Source organism: Mus musculus, chromosome 11 (assembly GCF_000001635.26).
Source record: "Mus musculus strain C57BL/6J chromosome 11, GRCm38.p6 C57BL/6J".
Classification (NCBI taxonomy): domain Eukaryota; kingdom Metazoa; phylum Chordata; class Mammalia; order Rodentia; family Muridae; genus Mus; species Mus musculus.
Genome location: NC_000077.6, coordinates 120,804,499 through 120,825,492, shown reverse-complemented (window position 1 = coordinate 120,825,492; position 20,994 = coordinate 120,804,499). Strand labels below are relative to the sequence as shown.

Genomic DNA, 20,994 nt, shown 5'->3' with positions numbered 1-20,994 from the left:
AAACTTTCCTAGGCTGGCCCTGAAACCCAAAGACACCCACAAAGGCATAGGGGCAAAATGGGAGAGCTTGGGGGCAAGCCAGCTTATGGGCAGAATACACCTGCCAGTCCTATAGGCTGCCCTTCAGGGTCCCTGCTTAGCCTCCTTCCACAGAAAGCCTGGGTGGATAGCCAAGTTGGAGAAGCTAGAAGCCAGGGTTGACAAGCAAGGCTCTGAGGCTCTGGCTTTTGCTATAGACTTGCAGTCAAGGACCACTGACACTAGCCCCCTTCCCCCTCCCCCCCACTCCCGGGCCATTACCCCATAAGGAGGTCAGTCTTAGTGGCCTGGGCCTGTAGTGGAAGGACAGGAGGGAAGGGAACAACCTCTCTAGGCACTCAAGGGACCCAACCCTGAGAAGTCTGTGTCTTTTTGGACGGTGAGTTTTGTCATCCCCCGCCCCCAAATTCGATAACCCTTTGAAAAGAGGAATTTAAAGGGAGGGAGGGAGAGGGTCCCGGAAACTCAGGGAGGCGCGCAGCAGCTCCTTTGTTCCCACCAGGCGGGGGAGGGGTGGTATCCCGCTCGCCAGATGGCCGCGCCTGGACACTGAGCGGACTCCGGAGGCCGCCACACGCGCCCGTCAGTGTTCCCTATCCTGCCTACTGCTCCCGTCCCTGCCCGCATCCTGGTCTCCAAGGTGGCCACAGAGGGTGGGAGTCCGAGAAAGCTGGGCCACGATGACCGGTAGTAACCCCGCCTGAGGCGCCCTCCGCCAGGGTCAACGACCGCGCTTGCGCGGGGGCCCGCGAAGTGCTTTGCCGCTGTTGCCGGCCCATCACCCTATTGCCTAGCAACGCCCACCCGCGCGCCGCCATTGGGCCACCGAGAACGGCCTCGGTGTCCAATTGGTTTCGATGTGGAGCAGGCCACGCCCCTCGGTTCCGCGCGCGCTACGATCGCGGCGTGGAATCGCAGCGACACGGACCTGTCCCCCCGCGTGGCCCTGGTGTCCTCCTCAGTGCAGAGTTTCCAGTGTGACCAAGCACGCCCGACCCACACTGCGCGCGCACAGTGCACACCTGGCACCGGCCGCGAGGGGGTGGGGGTGGGAGGACAGAGATGAGGGCGTCGGGATGAGCCCCGCGTGGCCCGCGCGAGGCCGGGGGCGGGGACGGAAGCAGGCGGGGGCTGCGCGTTCCTTGTGCTCCAGCGCGCGCCCGTGCAGGGTCCCGGCTGGGGGCGGCGCGCGCGGGCATCACCCCACCGGCGGCGGCGCGCCGGGTCCCGGGGCGCAGCCCCGACGCTCATTGGCCTGGGCGGCGCAGCCAAGCTGTCAGCCCATGTGGCGTGGCCGCGCGGGGATGGCCGCGGTTTAAATAGCGCCGGCGCGGCCTAGAGGGAGCCAGAGAGACGGCAGCGGCGTCCCGTCCAGTTCGCCTGCCGCGCTCCTCGCTTGTCGTCTGCCTCCAGAGCCCAGACAGGTACGCCGCTGCGTTCGGGGTTCCGGGGCGGCAGGCCGGTGTCGGGATGCCACGGCTCCAGTGGAAGGATAGGCGGGCGCCCATCCTCGGCACCCCTGCGCTCACAAAAGCGCCGCCGCGCCCCTCCGACAGCCAGCCACCGGGCTGAGCTCCGCGATCAGGCCGAGAGGGGCGCGGGAGGGGTGTGCGGAGAGCCAGCGCGGCGGGCCGCTGTCACGTGGGCGCCGCGCCAACCGGGTGCAGGAGTCTGGGCGCCTCGTGGATGGGGCCGGGGCCTTCACTCGCACTGGGCGGCTTTGGCAGGGCGCAGGAGGCCGCGGTGGTACCCGGGCTTCAGCTTGGAGAAGGCAGATGCGGGTCTGGGTGCGCACGAGGCCCCAGGGGCCTCAGCGGAAGTCATCAGACCATCCAGGCCTCACCGGCTGGGTGGCACGGAAGCCTTCTCGTTGGACTACGGTTGCAAGGCCTGAACTGCCCTGGGCAAGTGCCTTAGGGACAGGAGGATCTAGCAGATCCTTCTGCTGCCTCGGCCAGGTTACAAAGTGTTCGACCAGATGGCGAGAGGCTTCACCTTTCCCCTAACCGCACCAAGCTGAGAGTAGTATTCCAGGTCGGACCTTGCTGAAAGGGTCCATTGGCAGGGGATCGGTTTGCCTCAGCCCTGCTAGGCCTGGGCACTCACTAGTTGTCGGGCCTGTTCCCTCTGGGTCCTAACCAAGCCTGGCGTCCTGGCTGGCACTGAACGGCAGTCAGTCTCCACCCTCTTCGTGAAAGGGAAGCGCGCTGGCTTCCCCGTGGCTTAAGGTGAGAGTGCCCCAGACCCTGTTTCTTGAAGCCCCACTTCTGTTTGCAAGTTCCTGATTTGACTAGCCTGGGATGGAGCATCCAGTAGGCAACTGGAGATCCTATGGTCCCAGGTAGCTCTGGCAAAACATGGTAGGGTCAGGCCAGGTCAAGTGTCTACCCTGGAAGGGCTGACAATCTCAGAAGTAGCTATCAGTGCAAGGAGACCTAAGCACTCAGCTCATCCGTTGTTTACAGCTGAGTTCTGCTAGTTTCCACTGGGGGCTTTCTGAGCCCTTGCTCTCAGAAAGTCTTGAGGTGTGCTACCTGTGGATTTAGGTGGCTGTAGCTGGGAATGACTGTGAGAGACCCACCATGCTATCTTCCCCCACAGAGAAGAGCCATGGAGGAGGTGGTGATAGCCGGTATGTCGGGGAAGTTGCCCGAGTCAGAGAACCTACAGGAGTTCTGGGCCAACCTCATTGGTGGTGTGGACATGGTCACAGATGATGACAGGAGATGGAAGGCTGGTGAGTGTCCCCTCGGGATCATGCAGCAGGATGGTCTGAGAGTTTATGACCAAGGCACTTCTGGAGACAGGGAACTCCCTGTAGAGCTAGCTGTGAGGTTGAGAACCGGTCAGAATGAAAAGGGACAGGTGACTTGGTTGATCCCTCGTGGAGGACACCAAAGGTGGATCATAGAAGGGGGCTGGCCCTTTGGATATCTCATCTGCAGCCTGTGCCCTGAGCTGGCAGATGGTGTCTAAGATGACTCTCACACCCAATGGGCTCTAACAGAGCCACAGAGCAGCTCTACCTGATGGACAGGTGTGAGTCAGCATTGGGCTGGCCTGGCCAGCCTGGGAGCAGGCAGAGGGTCTCCCAGTCGCCAGCCTCACCTCCTACAGGGTTGGCTCTGGGTCACCCACATGTGGCTGTTTTGGGACTCCTCACTAGCAGTGAGTCTGGGTCACTCTCTGGGAGCCTGGCTTCAGAGGCTGTGATGTTCCTCAGGGCTCTATGGATTACCCAAGCGGTCTGGAAAGCTGAAGGATCTCTCCAAGTTCGACGCCTCCTTTTTTGGGGTCCACCCCAAGCAGGCACACACAATGGACCCCCAGCTTCGGCTGCTGTTGGAAGTCAGCTATGAAGCAATTGTGGATGGAGGTGGGTTGTTGGGGAATTCCTACCCTTTTTAGAACATACTGTAATGAGGGCTGGGGACATAGTTCAGTGGTAGCGCAACTTGTCTAGTGTGTGCAAGAACCTGGACTTCATTCCTGGTACTGTTAAAAGGAAAAGGAGATGCAACAATAATATCTTTTTGGCTCTTGAGACATCAAGGGCTCAGAGACAGGCCTGGCATGGGTCTCTCTAGCTATGTCCCCAATCCTGATACAGGGCCGGTGGCTCAGGAGGCGGGGGCCCTGAGCAGGGCACAGTTTCACAACCGCACACTAGAAGTGTCCCAGGCGCGCCCTGTTACCCTAGTTTCCTCACTCCCCAATGTCTGGTTGTTCTTGGGCTGAGGGCGGGGCTTACAGCAGGTAGCTCTGCAGGGGCTCAGCCTCGAGCTTTGGCAACAACCCTGTCCCACTGGCTGTCTCTTATTCTGGATCCTACTGCTTGGGACATGGATGTGCCCCCAGGGATAGAAGGCCCTATAGTGGGCAGCGAGTGTGGGTTGGTATGGTGGGGGTGCGCTTCAGGTTGGGAGATGTTAATTAGCCCTATACTTGATAGACAGCTTGATGCACAACTGCCCTGGGGTATGGTATAAGACCAGCGAGCCCTTGGTGAAAATGAAGGCCCTCACCTCGGACCTGTCTGGCTGCCCAGGCTCTATCAAAGGCTGGGCACAGCTCCCAGGGGGTTACCCACGGTCCTCTGCTTTCCCGGCTTGGACACTTGGCCTTTGTGTTCCTGTATCTCCTTATCACAGCCTGTCCCAGGGCAGGCTGCCCTTGGCACTAGAGAACTCATTGGCCAGCAGCCTCTTGAGACCCACCAGTAACACCAGAGGCCAAGGGAGTTGCCTTCAGACAATGCTGTTCTCTGTCTTTCCTATGGCCTCCTATGGGTTGCTGCCTGACCCAGACCTTAGAGGTTCACTGTGGCCCCTGATGGCATCTCTCTCACCCAAGCCTGTGTGGCTCTTGCTGCCCCCGGCAGGTATCAACCCAGCCTCACTCCGAGGAACGAACACTGGCGTCTGGGTGGGTGTGAGTGGTTCAGAGGCATCCGAGGCCCTTAGCAGAGATCCCGAGACGCTTCTGGGCTACAGCATGGTGGGCTGCCAGCGTGCAATGATGGCCAACCGGCTCTCTTTCTTCTTCGACTTCAAAGGTGGGTGGGCAGCCCAGCCTTGGGCACGGGCCCAGCTGCATGAGTGCATTCACCTAGACAACCCTTTAGGACTTCCTTATTCCTGGGGGAACGCTGAGTGGGGTACTCAAGGCCCCAGCGGGGTGCGGGGGGTGCGGTGTGGGACAGCATCTGCCCTTGTCCACAGGACCAAGCATTGCCCTGGACACAGCCTGCTCCTCCAGCTTGCTGGCACTACAGAATGCCTACCAGGCCATCCGTAGTGGGGAATGCCCCGCGGCCCTTGTGGGTGGGATCAACCTGCTCCTGAAGCCGAACACCTCTGTGCAGTTCATGAAGCTGGGCATGCTCAGCCCGGACGGCACCTGCAGATCCTTTGATGATTCAGGTAAGGGTGGCCTGGGGAGCGATCATTAGGCTCTGCTTTGCAGGGCTCCAGCCTGTACCCTGAGTGTGGTGTCTTGGCTTCTGATGGGCGCACACATGTATAGACTCACAACACACACACCCCATCACCCCAGAGCACCTAGCTGAGGTGTTGACCTACCCTAGGGAGTGGATATTGTCGCTCTGAGGCTGTTGTAGCAGTTCTGCTGACTAAGAAGTCCCTGGCTCGGCGGGTCTATGCCACGATTCTGAATGCCGGCACCAATACAGATGGCAGCAAGGAGCAAGGTGGGCATGGAGGGAAAAGAAAGAGCATGGATCATAAGAAATGGGGAAGAGGGGCATGCAAGGCTTCATACCATACCGTACCACTACCCATCTACCGTAGGTGTAACATTCCCCTCTGGAGAAGTCCAAGAACAACTCATCTGCTCTCTGTATCAGCCAGCTGGTCTGGCCCCGGAGTCGCTTGAGTATATTGAAGCCCATGGCACGGGCACCAAGGTGAAAGCCCTTTCTGACCCATACCTGTGACTCCTCTACCCTTGTTAGAGGTCCTTCCGGCTGCAGCCTTAACCTACTCTGTCCCCTGCAGGTGGGTGACCCCCAGGAACTGAATGGCATTACTCGGTCCCTGTGCGCCTTCCGCCAGGCCCCTCTGTTAATTGGCTCCACCAAATCCAACATGGGACACCCTGAGCCTGCCTCTGGGCTTGCAGCCCTGACCAAGGTGAGCAGACTGGGCTCTGGGTCAAGAGTCCCTGTTATGTGGATAGCTGTGTAGTGTAACCATTACTTGGCCTACCTTGGGGCTCCTGCCTGCCTACCAGCTGGCCCTTTGACTGTACCGTGGGAGCATGGGGCTACCCTTATGGCACGTTCCCTGTGGTAGATGTGCCGACTTATATAGCTTCTGGCCAAAGGGAAAATTTGGTTGCAAAAAGGAAAGGTACAGTTCTGAAGAAGTATCTAGGCCTCCTTCTGAGGTGAGGGAGGATTGAGCCAACATCTGCTATGGCGTGCCCTTTCCTGCTGGGTGACCTTGCACACCTGCCTGTCCACTTGTTGGGACCTTCAGCTTGCTTCTACATTGGGGGATGTGTGGTTGTCTCGATGACCCATCTGTTTGGGCTTCTGGGCCTGGCTTGGGGGGGTTGTGTGTTCAGGCCTACGGCTCCTCAACTTGGAGACATGCACCCTAGATGACACAAAAAAACAAGGTCAGAGGACAAGGGTCTTGGTGCTCAGTACCACACACAGGTCACGGGCCCAGGGGAGGTAGATAGCCACACTTGGTGGGAACAGCTGCCCAGTAACTGTGTTCTATTGCAGGTGCTGTTATCCCTGGAGCATGGGGTCTGGGCCCCTAACCTGCACTTCCACAACCCCAACCCTGAGATCCCAGCACTTCTTGATGGGCGGCTGCAGGTGGTCGATAGGCCCCTGCCTGTTCGTGGTGGCAACGTGGGCATCAACTCATTTGGCTTCGGAGGCTCCAATGTTCATGTCATCCTCCAGCCCAACACACGGCAGGCCCCTGCGCCCACTGCACACGCTGCCCTTCCCCATTTGCTGCACGCCAGTGGACGCACCTTAGAGGCAGTGCAGGACCTGCTGGAACAGGGCCGCCAGCACAGCCAGGACCTGGCCTTTGTGAGCATGCTCAATGACATTGCGGCAACCCCTACAGCAGCCATGCCCTTCAGGGGTTACACTGTGCTAGGTGTTGAGGGCCGTGTCCAAGAAGTGCAGCAAGTGTCCACCAACAAGCGCCCACTCTGGTTCATCTGCTCAGGTGAGCCTGCCCCTGTGTTCCCAGGCTGACCTTTAAAGGAGGAGGGGGGTGTCCCTTTTTTTGAGGGTGAGGCTGATGGGTGGCCATGCTGTGGCCCTGATAAGCTTTCTGTCACAGGGATGGGCACGCAGTGGCGCGGGATGGGGCTGAGCCTCATGCGCCTGGACAGCTTCCGTGAGTCTATCCTGCGCTCCGATGAGGCTGTGAAGCCGTTGGGAGTGAAAGTGTCAGATCTGCTGTTGAGCACAGATGAGCGCACCTTTGATGACATCGTGCATGCCTTTGTGAGCCTCACTGCCATCCAGGTATGCCACCCGTGTGGTGCAGGCATCCTGGGGCACTTGTGCCAAGGTCCTGCCTTCCGCACCAGTATCACATAGTCCTGGACCAGTCTGGTGTGTAGGCAGAGCCTTATACTGGTACGAGCCTGGGGAAGGGTAGGACTTTCTCAGAGGTCTCTGAGAGAGGCCTGGTACCCTTGGCCTGCTGGGCTTTACGGTTAGGGATTGTCAGGCTAGTGATCTAGGGGCTGTGTGACATGGCCTGGGTCCCCGCTTCACAGATTGCCCTCATCGACCTACTGACTTCTGTGGGACTGAAACCTGACGGCATCATTGGGCACTCCTTGGGAGAGGTTGCCTGTGGCTATGCAGATGGCTGTCTCTCCCAGAGAGAGGCTGTGCTTGCAGCTTACTGGCGAGGCCAGTGCATCAAAGATGCCCACCTCCCGCCTGGATCCATGGCAGCTGTTGGTAGGTATCCTCCAAAGGGCTCCCAACCTCATTAGGCACCAGAATCTTCCTGGAAGGGGTTTCTGTCCTGGGTCCTCCAAAATAACCTGCTGCTTTGGTGTAGGACATGGGGTTGCAAAGGGAGAGGTCACTCTGTTCAGGTTATCTACAGTTTCGACCCCACAGGCCTGAGCAGAGTCTGAAACACCACACATGAGATGAGGGCCAGGGAACTGAGGAGAGCTTCTCACTAGCCCTGGGTGTTCACTGCCCAGCTCCTCAGCTGCTCACCCTGACGCTTCCCTTGAGATCAGACACAGCAAGGGGGAAAATGCCCTGGAAGGCGGACATTTGTCATTTCACCAACAACATTGGCCCCAGGTAGTGCTCATGTCCAGGAGGATGGGCTGGGCTCTGAGGCCAGCCACTCTGTTTGCAGGTTTGTCCTGGGAGGAATGTAAACAGCGCTGCCCCGCTGGCGTGGTGCCTGCCTGCCACAACTCTGAGGACACCGTGACCATCTCTGGACCTCAGGTGGGCCTGCAGTCCTAGCAGGACTTCTGTTCCCTGCATTTTGCCCTGGCCCTACCTAGGAGGCCAGGCCTCCTCAGTCTGTGTCTAGGCCCAGCTGGTGAGCTCCCCTTGTCTCAGGCCCTCTGGGTGAAACCTAAGCTGGGCGGACTGTGTGTGTGTCTGACCAGGGAGGGCCAGTCCAGGTGCCCTGACCACTCTCCTTGATGCCTGCAGGCTGCAGTGAATGAATTTGTGGAGCAGCTAAAGCAAGAAGGTGTGTTTGCCAAGGAGGTACGAACAGGAGGCCTGGCTTTCCACTCCTACTTCATGGAAGGAATTGCCCCCACATTGCTGCAGGCTCTCAAGAAGGTGAGTACCTGGCTGTATGAGTAGACCTGAGGGCGGGTGACATGACTTCACGTGCTAACCCAGCTCCTGTGCAGGTGATCCGGGAACCACGGCCGCGCTCGGCTCGATGGCTCAGCACCTCTATCCCTGAGGCCCAGTGGCAGAGCAGCCTGGCCCGCACATCTTCTGCCGAGTACAATGTCAACAACCTGGTGAGCCCTGTGCTCTTCCAGGAAGCACTGTGGCACATCCCTGAGCATGCCGTGGTGCTGGAGATTGCGCCCCACGCACTGTTGCAGGTGAGCACCTGGTCTGCCTGGGATAGGGGCCCAGCAGCCTGCCAGTCACTGGAGAAGGCGAGTGTGGCACGGAAGGGGTCAGAGCCCAGCCCCTCTTTGCTCTGTGTAGGCTGTCCTGAAGCGAGGCGTGAAGTCCAGCTGCACCATCATTCCCTTGATGAAGAGGGATCATAAAGATAACTTGGAGTTCTTTCTCACCAACCTTGGCAAGGTGCACCTCACAGGGTAGGTCCGGTCCACTCTTCTTTCTACTACTCGCTTAGGGGACCACATCACCCACCAACCCAGAAGAGGGGTTGCTGTCAGCCTAGCTCAGTTCTGGCCATCGGTCCTGGGGCCAGGTATGTCACTCAGCTCTTTTATCACCAGCATCAATGTCAACCCTAACGCCTTGTTCCCACCTGTGGAGTTCCCGGCTCCCCGAGGGACTCCTCTCATCTCCCCTCACATCAAGTGGGACCACAGTCAGACTTGGGATGTCCCGGTTGCTGAGGACTTCCCAAACGGCTCCAGCTCCTCCTCTGCTACAGTCTACAGCATCGGTGAGCCAGGCCTCGTGGCGGGCAGGTTCCTTCCCAGGCATGTGGGCCAGTGCTGAGCCATTTGTCCTTACAGACGCCAGTCCTGAGTCGCCCGACCACTACCTGGTAGACCACTGCATTGACGGCCGGGTCATCTTCCCTGGCACTGGCTACCTGTGCCTGGTGTGGAAGACACTGGCTCGCAGCCTGGGCTTGTCCCTAGAAGAGACCCCTGTGGTATTTGAGAATGTGTCGTTTCATCAGGCCACTATACTACCCAAGACAGGTAAGAGGCCCCTTCGGTGGGGGCTGCGGAGATTGATTGTCATGCCTGCTCTGCTGACCCTCCTTCTTCCTCTGCAGGAACCGTGGCGCTGGAGGTGAGGCTGCTAGAGGCCTCCCATGCCTTTGAGGTGTCTGACACTGGCAATCTGATTGTGAGCGGTGAGTAGGGCCTGGCTGGGTCTGTGGGCGAGGGATCCCAGCTCCTGGCCTGCCCCATGCTAAGGCCCTCCTGTTGCTTTGTCTCCTACAGGAAAAGTGTACCTGTGGGAAGACCCGAACTCCAAGTTATTCGACCACCCAGAAGTCCCAACACCCCCTGAGTCTGCATCGGTCTCCCGCCTGACCCAGGGAGAAGTATACAAGGAGCTGCGGCTGCGTGGCTATGATTATGGCCCTCAGTTCCAGGGCATCTGTGAGGCCACCCTTGAAGGTGGGCAAGAGCAACCTCTGAGTCAGTGAGCATGACTGCCAGAAGCCATGTCCTGCTGGGGATGGGGAAGACAGGGAGGAAGGACGTAGAGGCGCTGGAGCAGTTGAGGCCTGGGGTGCTGACCAGCCCCTCTGCTGCAGGTGAACAAGGCAAGCTGCTCTGGAAAGATAACTGGGTGACCTTCATGGACACAATGCTGCAGGTATCCATTCTGGGTTCTAGCCAGCAGAGTCTACAGCTACCTACCCGTGTGACCGCCATCTATATCGACCCTGCCACCCACCGTCAGAAGGTGTACAGGCTGAAGGAGGACACTCAAGGTAGCTCTGGCCCTAGCTCTATGCCCTTGCATCCTGGGCTGGGCATTGCCTACACTAACCAGCGTGTCTCCATAGTGGCTGATGTGACAACGAGCCGCTGTCTGGGCATAACGGTCTCTGGTGGTATCCACATCTCAAGACTACAGACGACAGCAACCTCACGGCGGCAGCAAGAACAGCTGGTCCCCACCTTGGAAAAGTTCGTTTTCACACCGCACATGGAGGCTGAGTGCCTGTCTGAGAGCACTGCCCTGCAGAAGGAGCTGCAACTGTGCAAGGGTGAGGGTCCCAAGCCTTCTCCCCTCCTCCTTCACTCTCTGCCTCTGAAACTCGCCAGACAAGGCCTGGACAGTGGGGAGCTTGGGGTTGATGAGAGCAGCCTACCTTCCATGGGCCTCCAGCACAAAACTACTGCATCCTTCCTTTTTCCTTCCCGTGGCTGTTTCTGCTGTGGACAAGCTAGGAAGTGGGCCCTGGAAGTTGGCGGGAGGCCTTAGAGAGAGAACATAGGCCTTTCTCCATCCCAGGTCTGGCACGGGCTCTGCAGACCAAGGCCACCCAGCAAGGGCTGAAGGCGGCAATGCTTGGGCAAGAGGACCCTCCACAGCACGGGCTGCCTCGACTCCTGGCAGCTGCTTGCCAGTTGCAGCTCAACGGGAACCTGCAGCTGGAGCTGGGAGAAGCGCTGGCTCAAGAGAGGCTCCTGCTGCCAGAAGACCCTCTGATCAGTGGCCTCCTCAACTCCCAGGCCCTCAAGGCCTGCGTAGACACAGCCCTGGAGAACTTGTCTACTCTCAAGATGAAGGTGGCAGAGGTGAGTGCTGGAAAGAAGGTGGACAGGCCATGTGCATGCATCTGGGGCAGTCTCGGGCCCGAACCCGAAACAGGCAGTCGTGATGTAGCAGCTTACTGTGCCTTTGTGCTTTGGTTTGTTCCACCCTAAAAGACTGGAAATATTTTCACTGCTACCAGCCCAGGGGATGAGATATCAGAAGTAAGGCTTATGGGAAAGAATCCTGGGATGCTTTGGGCTCTCAGCTGGGGTGTCATAGGCAGAGTCTACAGGAGAGTAGAGTAGAGCACTGGTAGAGCCTCCTGGCTGGCATCAACATGAGACTGAGCAGCACGAGGGGTGCTCACGGCTGGCATTGCCACGAGACTGAGCAGCATAGGGGGTGGGGGATGCTCACCCAGTCCCCAGGGTTTCTGCTTCCTAGAGACAATAGATCTAAGATGCCCTCCCACCCCAGGTGCTGGCTGGAGAAGGCCACTTGTATTCCCGAATCCCGGCACTGCTCAACACCCAGCCCATGCTACAACTGGAATACACAGCCACCGACCGGCACCCCCAGGCCCTGAAGGATGTTCAGACCAAACTGCAGCAGCATGATGTGGCGCAGGGCCAGTGGAACCCTTCCGACCCTGCGCCCAGCAGCCTGGGTGCCCTTGACCTTCTGGTGTGCAACTGTGCATTAGCCACCCTGGGGGATCCAGCCTTGGCCCTGGACAACATGGTAGCTGCCCTCAAGGAAGGTGGTTTCCTGCTAGTGCACACAGTGCTCAAAGGACATGCCCTTGGGGAGACCCTGGCCTGCCTACCCTCTGAGGTGCAGCCTGCGCCCAGCCTCCTAAGCCAGGTACTGCGCCTAGGTACACAGGGCAGGTAATGGCTGGGTATGGTTCGGCCAGCTCAGTACTTAATGAGACTTCATACACGTAGGAGGAGTGGGAGAGCCTGTTCTCGAGGAAGGCACTACACCTGGTGGGCCTTAAAAGGTCCTTCTACGGTACTGCGCTGTTCCTGTGCCGGCGAGCCATCCCACAGGAGAAACCTATCTTCCTGTCTGTGGAGGATACCAGCTTCCAGTGGGTGGACTCTCTGAAGGTCAGACTCTGGGGCTGGGTACCTTGCCTTGCCTGGCATATGAACAGCCCTGAGGCTGACCCTCCTTTATCCTGCAGAGCACTCTGGCCACGTCCTCCTCCCAGCCTGTGTGGCTAACGGCCATGGACTGCCCCACCTCGGGTGTGGTGGGTTTGGTGAATTGTCTCCGAAAAGAGCCGGGTGGACACCGGATTCGGTAGGAAAGACTCTGAGAGGTGCCTACCCTTCCTCCTCCCCTCCCTCCCTCCAGTCTTGGTATCCTTACTCACTTTGCCCCACAGGTGTATCCTGCTGTCCAACCTCAGCAACACATCTCACGCCCCCAAGTTGGACCCTGGCTCTCCAGAGCTACAGCAGGTGCTAAAGCATGACCTCGTGATGAACGTGTACCGGGACGGGGCCTGGGGTGCCTTCCGTCACTTCCAGTTAGAGCAGGGTGAGCCCACTGATGCCCTATACCTGACAGGCCAAGGAGGAGGTGGGGGACAAAGAGCTGGCCAGGTAGGCACTGTGACACACATATCCTTGCTTTCTTTTCCCTCAGACAAGCCCAAGGAGCAGACAGCGCATGCCTTTGTAAACGTCCTCACCCGAGGGGACCTCGCCTCCATCCGCTGGGTCTCCTCCCCCCTGAAGCACACGCAGCCCTCGAGCTCAGGAGCACAGCTCTGCACTGTCTACTACGCCTCACTGAACTTCCGAGACATCATGCTGGCCACGGGCAAGCTGTCCCCTGATGCCATTCCAGGTGCCAACCAGGATGGGGTCTTGTGACTGGGTCGCTGTGGAAGTAGGGAATGTGCCTGTGCCATAGCAGCCCAGCGAGAAGGAAGTTGTCCTGCACAGCTCCTGGGGCAGAGAGGGTCCCCAGCACCAGGGCTGTACTTGCACCCTGTGCCCCTGACAACCTGTCCTAGAGTGGGGTCTAACGCGAGCCTCCCTCCTGTCTGCTCAGGTAAATGGGCCAGCCGAGACTGCATGCTCGGCATGGAGTTCTCAGGCCGGGATAGGTGTGGCCGGCGTGTGATGGGGCTGGTTCCTGCAGAAGGCCTGGCCACCTCAGTCCTGCTATCATCTGACTTCCTCTGGGATGTACCCTCCAGCTGGTGAGTGGGTGGCTGCAGTTGGGAGATGATGTGATCTTGGTTGGTGGCCAGGCTGAGTCGATCTTGTGCTGTGTACCCTCAGGACCCTGGAGGAGGCGGCCTCTGTGCCCGTCGTCTATACCACTGCTTACTACTCGTTAGTGGTTCGCGGGCGCATCCAGCGTGGGGAGACCGTGCTCATCCACTCAGGTTCAGGTGGTGTGGGCCAAGCGGCCATTTCCATTGCCCTCAGTCTGGGCTGCCGCGTCTTCACCACTGTGGGTAAGGCCCCTTACCTCTCCCAAACCCTTGGAGCTTCTTGAGCCCCGTGCCCCAAACTCACTGGGGTCTCTCCCCTGACAGGCTCTGCAGAGAAGCGAGCATACCTCCAGGCCAGGTTCCCTCAGCTTGATGACACCAGCTTTGCCAACTCGAGGGACACATCATTTGAGCAGCACGTGTTACTGCACACAGGTGGCAAAGGTACGTACGTGTCCCCCGGGCCGCTGCCTGAGACTGGACCACACAGTCAATCTGGCCCTCAGGACTGAGGTATGGGTGAGCCCACCCTGACCGAGTGACCTGTTTGCCACTATAGGGGTCGACCTGGTCCTCAACTCACTGGCAGAAGAGAAGCTGCAGGCCAGTGTGCGGTGCTTGGCTCAGCATGGTCGCTTCTTAGAGATTGGCAAATTTGATCTTTCTAACAACCACCCTCTGGGTATGACTGGTAGTCCAGGGAGCAGGGCTGGGGGCTGGTGTTGGGGCCAGAGGCGTCCATCAGTGAACATGACTCTCCTCTTCAGGCATGGCTATCTTCTTGAAGAACGTCACTTTCCATGGGATCCTGCTGGACGCCCTTTTTGAGGAGGCCAATGACAGCTGGCGGGAGGTGGCGGCACTCCTGAAGGCTGGCATTCGTGATGGAGTCGTGAAGCCCCTCAAGTGCACAGTGTTTCCCAAGGCCCAGGTGGAAGATGCCTTCCGCTACATGGCTCAGGGGAAACACATTGGCAAAGTCCTTGTCCAGGTGAGGTGAGGCGAGGTCCTCGGGCGCCCAGCCCGCCTTGGCCTTTCTTAGTTTGTTACTGTGTGTGGCGGGCGTGTGTGGGAGGGAGGACAGCGTGGTGTAGGAGTTGGTTCTCTACACACGCACGGGTCAGCAGGCTTGGTACCAGCACCTTCAGCCACTGCTACTTATCTGCAGGTACGGGAGGAGGAGCCTGAGGCTGTGCTGCCAGGGGCTCAGCCCACCCTGATTTCTGCCATCTCCAAGACCTTCTGCCCAGCCCATAAGAGTTACATCATCACTGGTGGCCTAGGTGGCTTTGGCCTGGAGCTGGCCCGGTGGCTCGTGCTTCGCGGAGCCCAGAGGCTTGTGCTGACTTCCCGATCTGGAATCCGCACCGGTAAGCAAGTAGGGGCGGCTGGTAATTAATGTAGGCTTCCCTTTGATGGGAGGTGTTCTAGGATGGGCTGCAGGCCACGCTTATCCTCTGGTGCAGCTCCATAGCCCTGTGTCCCATAGGCTACCAAGCCAAGCACATTCGGGAGTGGAGACGCCAGGGCATCCAAGTGCTCGTGTCAACAAGCAACGTGAGCTCACTGGAGGGGGCCCGTGCTCTCATCGCCGAAGCCACAAAGCTGGGGCCCGTTGGGGGTGTCTTCAACCTGGCCATGGTAAGAAAGGCAGGCAGGACTCTGCGTACCTCTAGAGCCTGAGACCCAGGGTAGCTGCTAAGTGGGGTTAGAACCTCAGAGCCGCAGCAAGCACTAAAACCTCTGCTTCCAGGTTTTGAGGGATGCCATGCTGGAGAACCAGACCCCAGAGCTCTTCCAGGATGTCAACAAGCCCAAATACAATGGCACCCTGAACCTTGACAGGTAGGCTGTCAGTCCCTCTGTTGAGTTTTACGCATGCTCGCAATGTGTATTGGTTCCTGCTGTGCCACCTGTGGCCTTCGCACTGCCCTGGGGAGGTTATGGGCTTAGGGACATGAGAGCTGTCTGAGCTGTCAGACTGACACACGCACCCACAGGGCAACCCGGGAAGCCTGCCCTGAGCTGGACTACTTTGTGGCCTTCTCCTCTGTAAGCTGCGGGCGTGGTAATGCTGGCCAAACTAACTACGGCTTCGCCAACTCTACCATGGAGCGTATATGTGAACAGCGCAGGCACGATGGCCTCCCAGGTGGGCTTCTCTGTCCAGCCCGCCCCTGCTTGTGGTCTCACTCCCCAAAGCACCTCACCTGCTGCCTCCCTTGCTCACAGGCCTTGCCGTGCAGTGGGGTGCCATTGGTGACGTGGGCATTGTCCTGGAAGCGATGGGCACCAATGACACAGTCATCGGAGGTACGCTGCCTCAGCGCATCTCCTCCTGCATGGAGGTACTGGACCTCTTCCTGAATCAGCCCCACGCAGTCCTGAGCAGCTTTGTGCTGGCAGAGAAGAAAGCTGTGGCCCATGGGGACGGGGACACCCAGAGGGATCTGGTGAAAGCTGTAGCACACATCCTAGGTAAGCCAGCTTTGGGGTCCTGCCCAGCCCAGTTGACTAAGTATCAGCTGTCCCATCTGTAGAAGCAGAGGACAGAGTTCTGTGGTCTGAATGCTTGGCTGGGTGATTGTCAGTAATGCTGGAGAGCCACAGCATGTACCTGGTCCCCATGTCCCCTTCTACATAATGGCCACTTATCTCCTTCGGCAGGCATCCGAGACCTCGCAGGTATTAACCTGGACAGCACGCTGGCAGACCTCGGCCTGGACTCGCTCATGGGTGTGGAAGTTCGTCAGATCCTGGAACGAGAACACGATCTGGTGCTGCCCATGCGTGAGGTGCGGCAGCTCACGCTGCGGAAACTTCAGGAAATGTCCTCCAAGACTGACTCGGCTACTGGTGCGTACCAGGCAGCAGGCTGAGAAAGTCCTGCTATGTCCCATCAGGGGCAGCCAGTAGTGGAGGCAACAGCTCTGCCCTTTTACAAAGAGCACTGGGGCCTGTGCTTAGTCTGTGTGCATGTCCTCACGAGCCCACAAGCCAAGGCTACCCTGTCTCCTCCGTCTTTACAGACACGACAGCCCCCAAGTCCAGGAGTGACACGTCTCTGAAGCAGAACCAACTGAACCTGAGCACACTGCTGGTGAACCCTGAGGGTCCTACCCTAACCCAGCTCAACTCGGTGCAGAGCTCTGAGCGGCCTCTGTTCCTTGTGCACCCCATTGAGGGTTCCACCACCGTGTTCCACAGTCTGGCTGCCAAGCTCAGTGTGCCCACCTACGGCCTGCAGTGCACCCAAGGTACTGTGCACATTGCGGAGCAGTACTCACTGCCTCGGGCCTTGGTACCCCGCTAACTGCTAAGCTATTCTGCTTGTTGTTCTAGCTGCCCCCCTGGATAGCATTCCGAACCTGGCTGCCTACTACATAGATTGCATCAAGCAAGTGCAGCCTGAGGGACCCTACCGCATAGCTGGGTACTCATTTGGAGCCTGTGTAGCCTTCGAGATGTGCTCCCAGCTGCAGGCCCAGCAGGGCCCAGCCCCGACCCACAACAACCTCTTCCTGTTTGACGGCTCACACACCTACGTGTTGGCCTACACCCAGGTGAGAGCTGGGCCAACTGGTCCTAAGTGTTGCTACCTGTGTCTTGGCTTTGAATTCACTTCTGGGAGGGTCCTGGTTCCTTCAGCACTTGCCACAGCAATCTCTCCTTCCCTGACAGAGCTACCGGGCAAAGATGACCCCAGGCTGTGAAGCCGAGGCCGAGGCTGAGGCCTTATGCTTCTTCATAAAGCAGTTTCTTGATGTGGAACACAGCAAGGTGTGCCTGGAGACACCCTAGAGAGGGCAGGGAAGGCAAGGCTGGGCGGAGTGGGGTCTGTGTGCCTTTAAAGTGGACCAGGGAGATCTGAGTGCCTCTTCAGAAACCCATCTGCTCATGAAGGCAGGGCAGACTGTGTGGCCCCGCCCCACATGCTCAGAACTGTCACCCCTAGGTGCTGGAGGCCCTGCTGCCACTGAAGAGCCTGGAAGATCGGGTGGCTGCCTCCGTGGACCTTATCACTAAGAGTCACCACAGCCTGGACCGCCGAGAGCTGAGCTTTGCTGCCGTGTCCTTCTACCACAAGCTCCGGGCAGCTGATCAGTATAAGCCCAAGGCCAAGTACCATGGCAACGTGACACTGCTGCGTGCCAAGACAGGCGGCACCTATGGCGAGGACTTGGGTGCTGACTACAACCTCTCCCAGGTGAGTGGCACAGGTGAGGCAGGTGTACTCGCACAGGTGGGCTGCTTGGTGGTGGTCACAGAATGACACCTGAGTATTTTCAGGTGTGTGACGGGAAGGTGTCTGTGCACATCATTGAGGGTGACCACCGCACACTGCTGGAGGGCAGTGGCCTGGAATCCATCATCAACATCATCCATAGCTCCCTGGCTGAGCCACGAGTGAGTGTACGGGAGGGCTAGACCTGCCGACCACCATGAAGCCACGCTCCACACCTGCCACCAGAGATGCTCCGATCCCCACCACACCCTGAGTGCAGGAACTGGGGAGGGTCCTGCTGGTGGGACCCCTCCCCCCAGTGGCCCAGCACCACCCGCTCCCCTGGTGGCTGCTACAAACAGACCATCACGCGTGTGTTTCCCAGCCGCGTAGTGGGGTTCCCAGAGCCACTGACTTGGAGACACCCTGGTCTGTGAAGAGTCAGTGGAGGCAGGAGCCAAACTGAGCCTTTTCTACCGTGTGGCATTTGCCACGCTGGTCGTTTCTCCATTAAATTCTCATATTTATTGCATTGCTGGGAAAGACCCCCAGGGGTGACTCATTCCAGAACCCCCTAAAATGGGAGAAGCCATGTGGGGAAGATTTCTGGGAAAGTTTCTAGACTCAATACACAGGCTGCTGGCTGGAGCCCCTTTTTGTCTTGTCCTGTCCCTGCTCACTGCAGGGCAGGATATGGAGAGGGCTGGTTCCCAGGGAACAAGGACCCCAGCAGACACTGTAGCCCGTGGCCCTTGGTCCCCAGCATCCCCGGCTGCCCCATGATGCAGGGCCATCCTGACTCTGCGGACCGCACCGGGCACTGACTGTCTGTTTTCCAAGACGAAAATGATGCTTGGGTTTTGACTTTTCTGCAGCTGTCAGTGTGAAGAAGTGTCTGGACTGTGTCATTTTTACACCAACCTGGTAAAAATGCTGCTCTTGATGCTCTCCTGATCCCACAATTAAACTGCACGTGAGCGAGCACTGCCTTCGGTTCAGTCTCTTTCCAGTCCAGGCCCGGCTTCAGGCTCTGATACTTATGGGTATTCCCCACAAGTGGCCTCCACAGCTCTTCCAGTGAGACTCCTTGGAGGGTGTGCCATTCTGTCAGTATAAGGGGAGTATGCTAAAATGTGTTTCAGCATGGAGGGCTGGCTGGAGGCCTTGCCACTGTAGTACAAGCAGAATTTGTCCACCTTTAAGTTGCCCTGAGGGCATCAGCTTAGTCACAGCCCCGCCCCAGCGGTAGAGAATAGCATCATCCTCTACTTGTAGTCAACTGAGTGTTGGTGCAAGCCCTCTAGAGAAAAACGTAAGCAGTATGTGACCACTGTGAGAAGCATGTCCCTGGAAACAGGTGACATGACGAGAGCAGAGGGCCTGAGTCACACAGAACTGACCATGTGTGTAAGCAGAGGAGTGGAGGTTGCTTGGAAGAGGAGGATCAAGAGAAAAGTAGGCTCAGTTTAGTGGACCCACAGTAGCAGCCAATGTAATTACATTGGCTTGGAGCTAAGGCATGGTGGGTCCTGCAGGGTGGCTTGTTGGACTAGGCAAAGTCCCCTGGCTTGAGGGTCCAGGAGAGACTGTCACAAGGCCGCAGCATTCGATCACATCCAGAGAGGAGCATCCAGAGGACAACTGCATTGGTAGGGTACAAAGGTGTTCAGAGGATCCCAGTCTGAGTGATTAGCCTAAGACTGAAGCATCTGGTTGGCTCTAGTCACACTTAGAAAAATTCTTACAGCACTCGTCATGAGTTGTCCATTCCTGGAAAGGACCTGCCCAATCTCTATAGTGTCTCTACCTAGTTAGAGTTTACTGACTCAAGGGAGCAGATTTATAAACTTGCAGAAAGGCCCGACTCCCTTACGAGGCTGTGTGGTCCTTAGAATTCATGGATGAGAGGCAATAAAACCTTGAGGTTCCTTCCTGTTCTTTGTGATTGCCTAACAAGACATAAACTGGGTGTGATGAGATTGCTCAGTGGATAGAGCGCTGTGCAGCCTGAGTTTGATCACTGGAACCCATGCAGCAGTAGAAAAGACTAAGTTGTCCTCTGACCTCCACACATCTGTTGAGTGGAACAAGACTGAAATAAATGAAAACTTAAAAGAGCAGTTGCTGTCCACAGGGATCTTAAGATCTGGCTTGTCAGTATGACAATGATTCCTCACATTAAACAAAAGCTCAAAGAGTTTAAAGGTCAAAGTTGCTAAATAACTGCTCTGTGCAAACAAAGCTCAAGCACTGAGTACCTGAGCACCGGTTAGCCCAGCAGGCAGAGACCAGCCTGGGCTGTATAAGAAGCAGGGTGGGGCTGCCAGGCAGTGATGGTATACACCTTTAATCCCAGCACTCTAGAGGCAGGGGCAAGAGGACCACAGTTCCAGGCCAGCCTGGGCCACACAGGAAAACCCTGTCTTGGGACAAAAAAGCCCAGAAGAGAGAAATATCAAACTACCTGCATGGACCCTAGGACACGAGCCAAAAAAGTGAGCTAGCTGTGCTGGTCCAGGTGTTGAGAATAGTAAGGTGAGTAGGAAGCGAGAGGACTGTTGAGTAAAACCTCTGGAGAGAGGCAGTCCTGAGAGGGTTCCTGGAATGGGGGCGATGATCTGGTTGGTCCTCTGGAGAACAGGATTTGTTTTATTTCTAAATAATGAACAGAGCTCAGGAAGAGATGGGACCTCGGGTAATTTGGAGCCCCAGAGTAAAAGGGCAGGGCTGCAGCTTGAGAGGAAAAAATGGCCTTTGTGTAATGTGCACAAGGCCCTGCTTTCAATCCTTAGAACTGGGAAACGGGGGTCACTGGGGGCTCATTTTCAACTTGTAGGTTCAGGAAACGTGTCATATGCTAAGGTCTATCACAGGCAACAAGACCAATAAGAAAAAAATAATAGAAGCAAAAGCTTTTCCACTTGTGGGAAGATGGAGTGAGTGAGGTTCCTACCCAACCTCCTGCACACACACAGTACATGGTATCTACTGAACAAGGACAGGGAAGTCAAACCAAATACTGAGTCCTAAATGTGAGACCAACTGTTGGGGCCGGGAGTGGTCCTTGAATATCTAAGGAATGGGGTAGGAGGAGCCTGGAGATCACAGGGGACGAACGAAAGTCTCCATGGCAGTGTACAGCTCTGATGGGCACCTGAGAGTCTAAGGCAAGATGGCTACTAGTTGCATCCCAGCTGCCTGCAAGGTTTCATCATCTTAAAATCATTTATTCACCAAGAACCAGAAAAAAATCTTGAATGGGGAAGACAAAAATAAGCATCGGTTAATGCTCTTTGAGAAACTGGAAGCAGTCAATGGGCTTGAATGTAGCTCAGGGTAGAATGCTCATCTACTATTCAAGAGGCCCTAGGTTTCATCTCCTCGATCAGAAAACACGGAGGAAGGGAGGGGGGAGGGAGGGGAAAGAGAGGAGAAAGGAAAGGATGTAAACTGGGTCATTGGCATACACCCGTAACCCTAACAAAGAATAAAGCAGTTGGTGCCACACTCTGCAGTGAGCAATAAAGAATATATCTAATAAGCTGGTGAATATGGAAA

The 20,994-nt window shown here is 57.3% G+C and overlaps 1 protein-coding gene across 2 annotated transcripts; it reads left to right on the top strand.

Annotated features, from left to right (window-relative positions):
- The first annotated feature begins 326 nt into the window (after positions 1–326).
- Fasn (fatty acid synthase) lies at positions 327–19,535 on the top strand. 2 transcript variants are annotated; one of them, XM_030245556.1, is made up of 44 exons: positions 327–418; positions 542–1,463; positions 2,641–2,776; positions 3,263–3,415; positions 4,421–4,594; positions 4,761–4,961; positions 5,126–5,248; positions 5,349–5,464; positions 5,556–5,690; positions 6,293–6,755; positions 6,873–7,060; positions 7,318–7,507; positions 7,926–8,020; positions 8,234–8,368; positions 8,443–8,646; positions 8,756–8,871; positions 9,016–9,188; positions 9,262–9,453; positions 9,531–9,611; positions 9,703–9,882; positions 10,023–10,202; positions 10,278–10,481; positions 10,730–11,016; positions 11,453–11,839; positions 11,923–12,087; positions 12,165–12,283; positions 12,369–12,523; positions 12,632–12,835; positions 13,043–13,193; positions 13,276–13,454; positions 13,536–13,655; positions 13,771–13,893; positions 13,979–14,202; positions 14,380–14,581; positions 14,701–14,852; positions 14,965–15,056; positions 15,212–15,363; positions 15,444–15,689; positions 15,879–16,067; positions 16,241–16,468; positions 16,554–16,774; positions 16,893–16,991; positions 17,167–17,418; positions 17,502–18,418. In XM_030245556.1, the coding sequence occupies exons 3-44, from the start codon at positions 2,650–2,652 to the stop codon at positions 17,637–17,639; spliced, it is 7,515 nt and encodes a 2,504-aa protein (XP_030101416.1). In that variant the 5' UTR covers positions 327–418; positions 542–1,463; positions 2,641–2,649; the 3' UTR covers positions 17,640–18,418. The 2 variants fall into 2 exon arrangements, with proteins under 2 accessions (XP_030101416.1, NP_032014.3); NM_007988.3 differs by lacking the exon at positions 327–418 and having other exon boundaries at positions 946–1,463; positions 17,502–19,535.
- Positions 19,536–20,994: the final 1,459 nt, after the last annotated feature.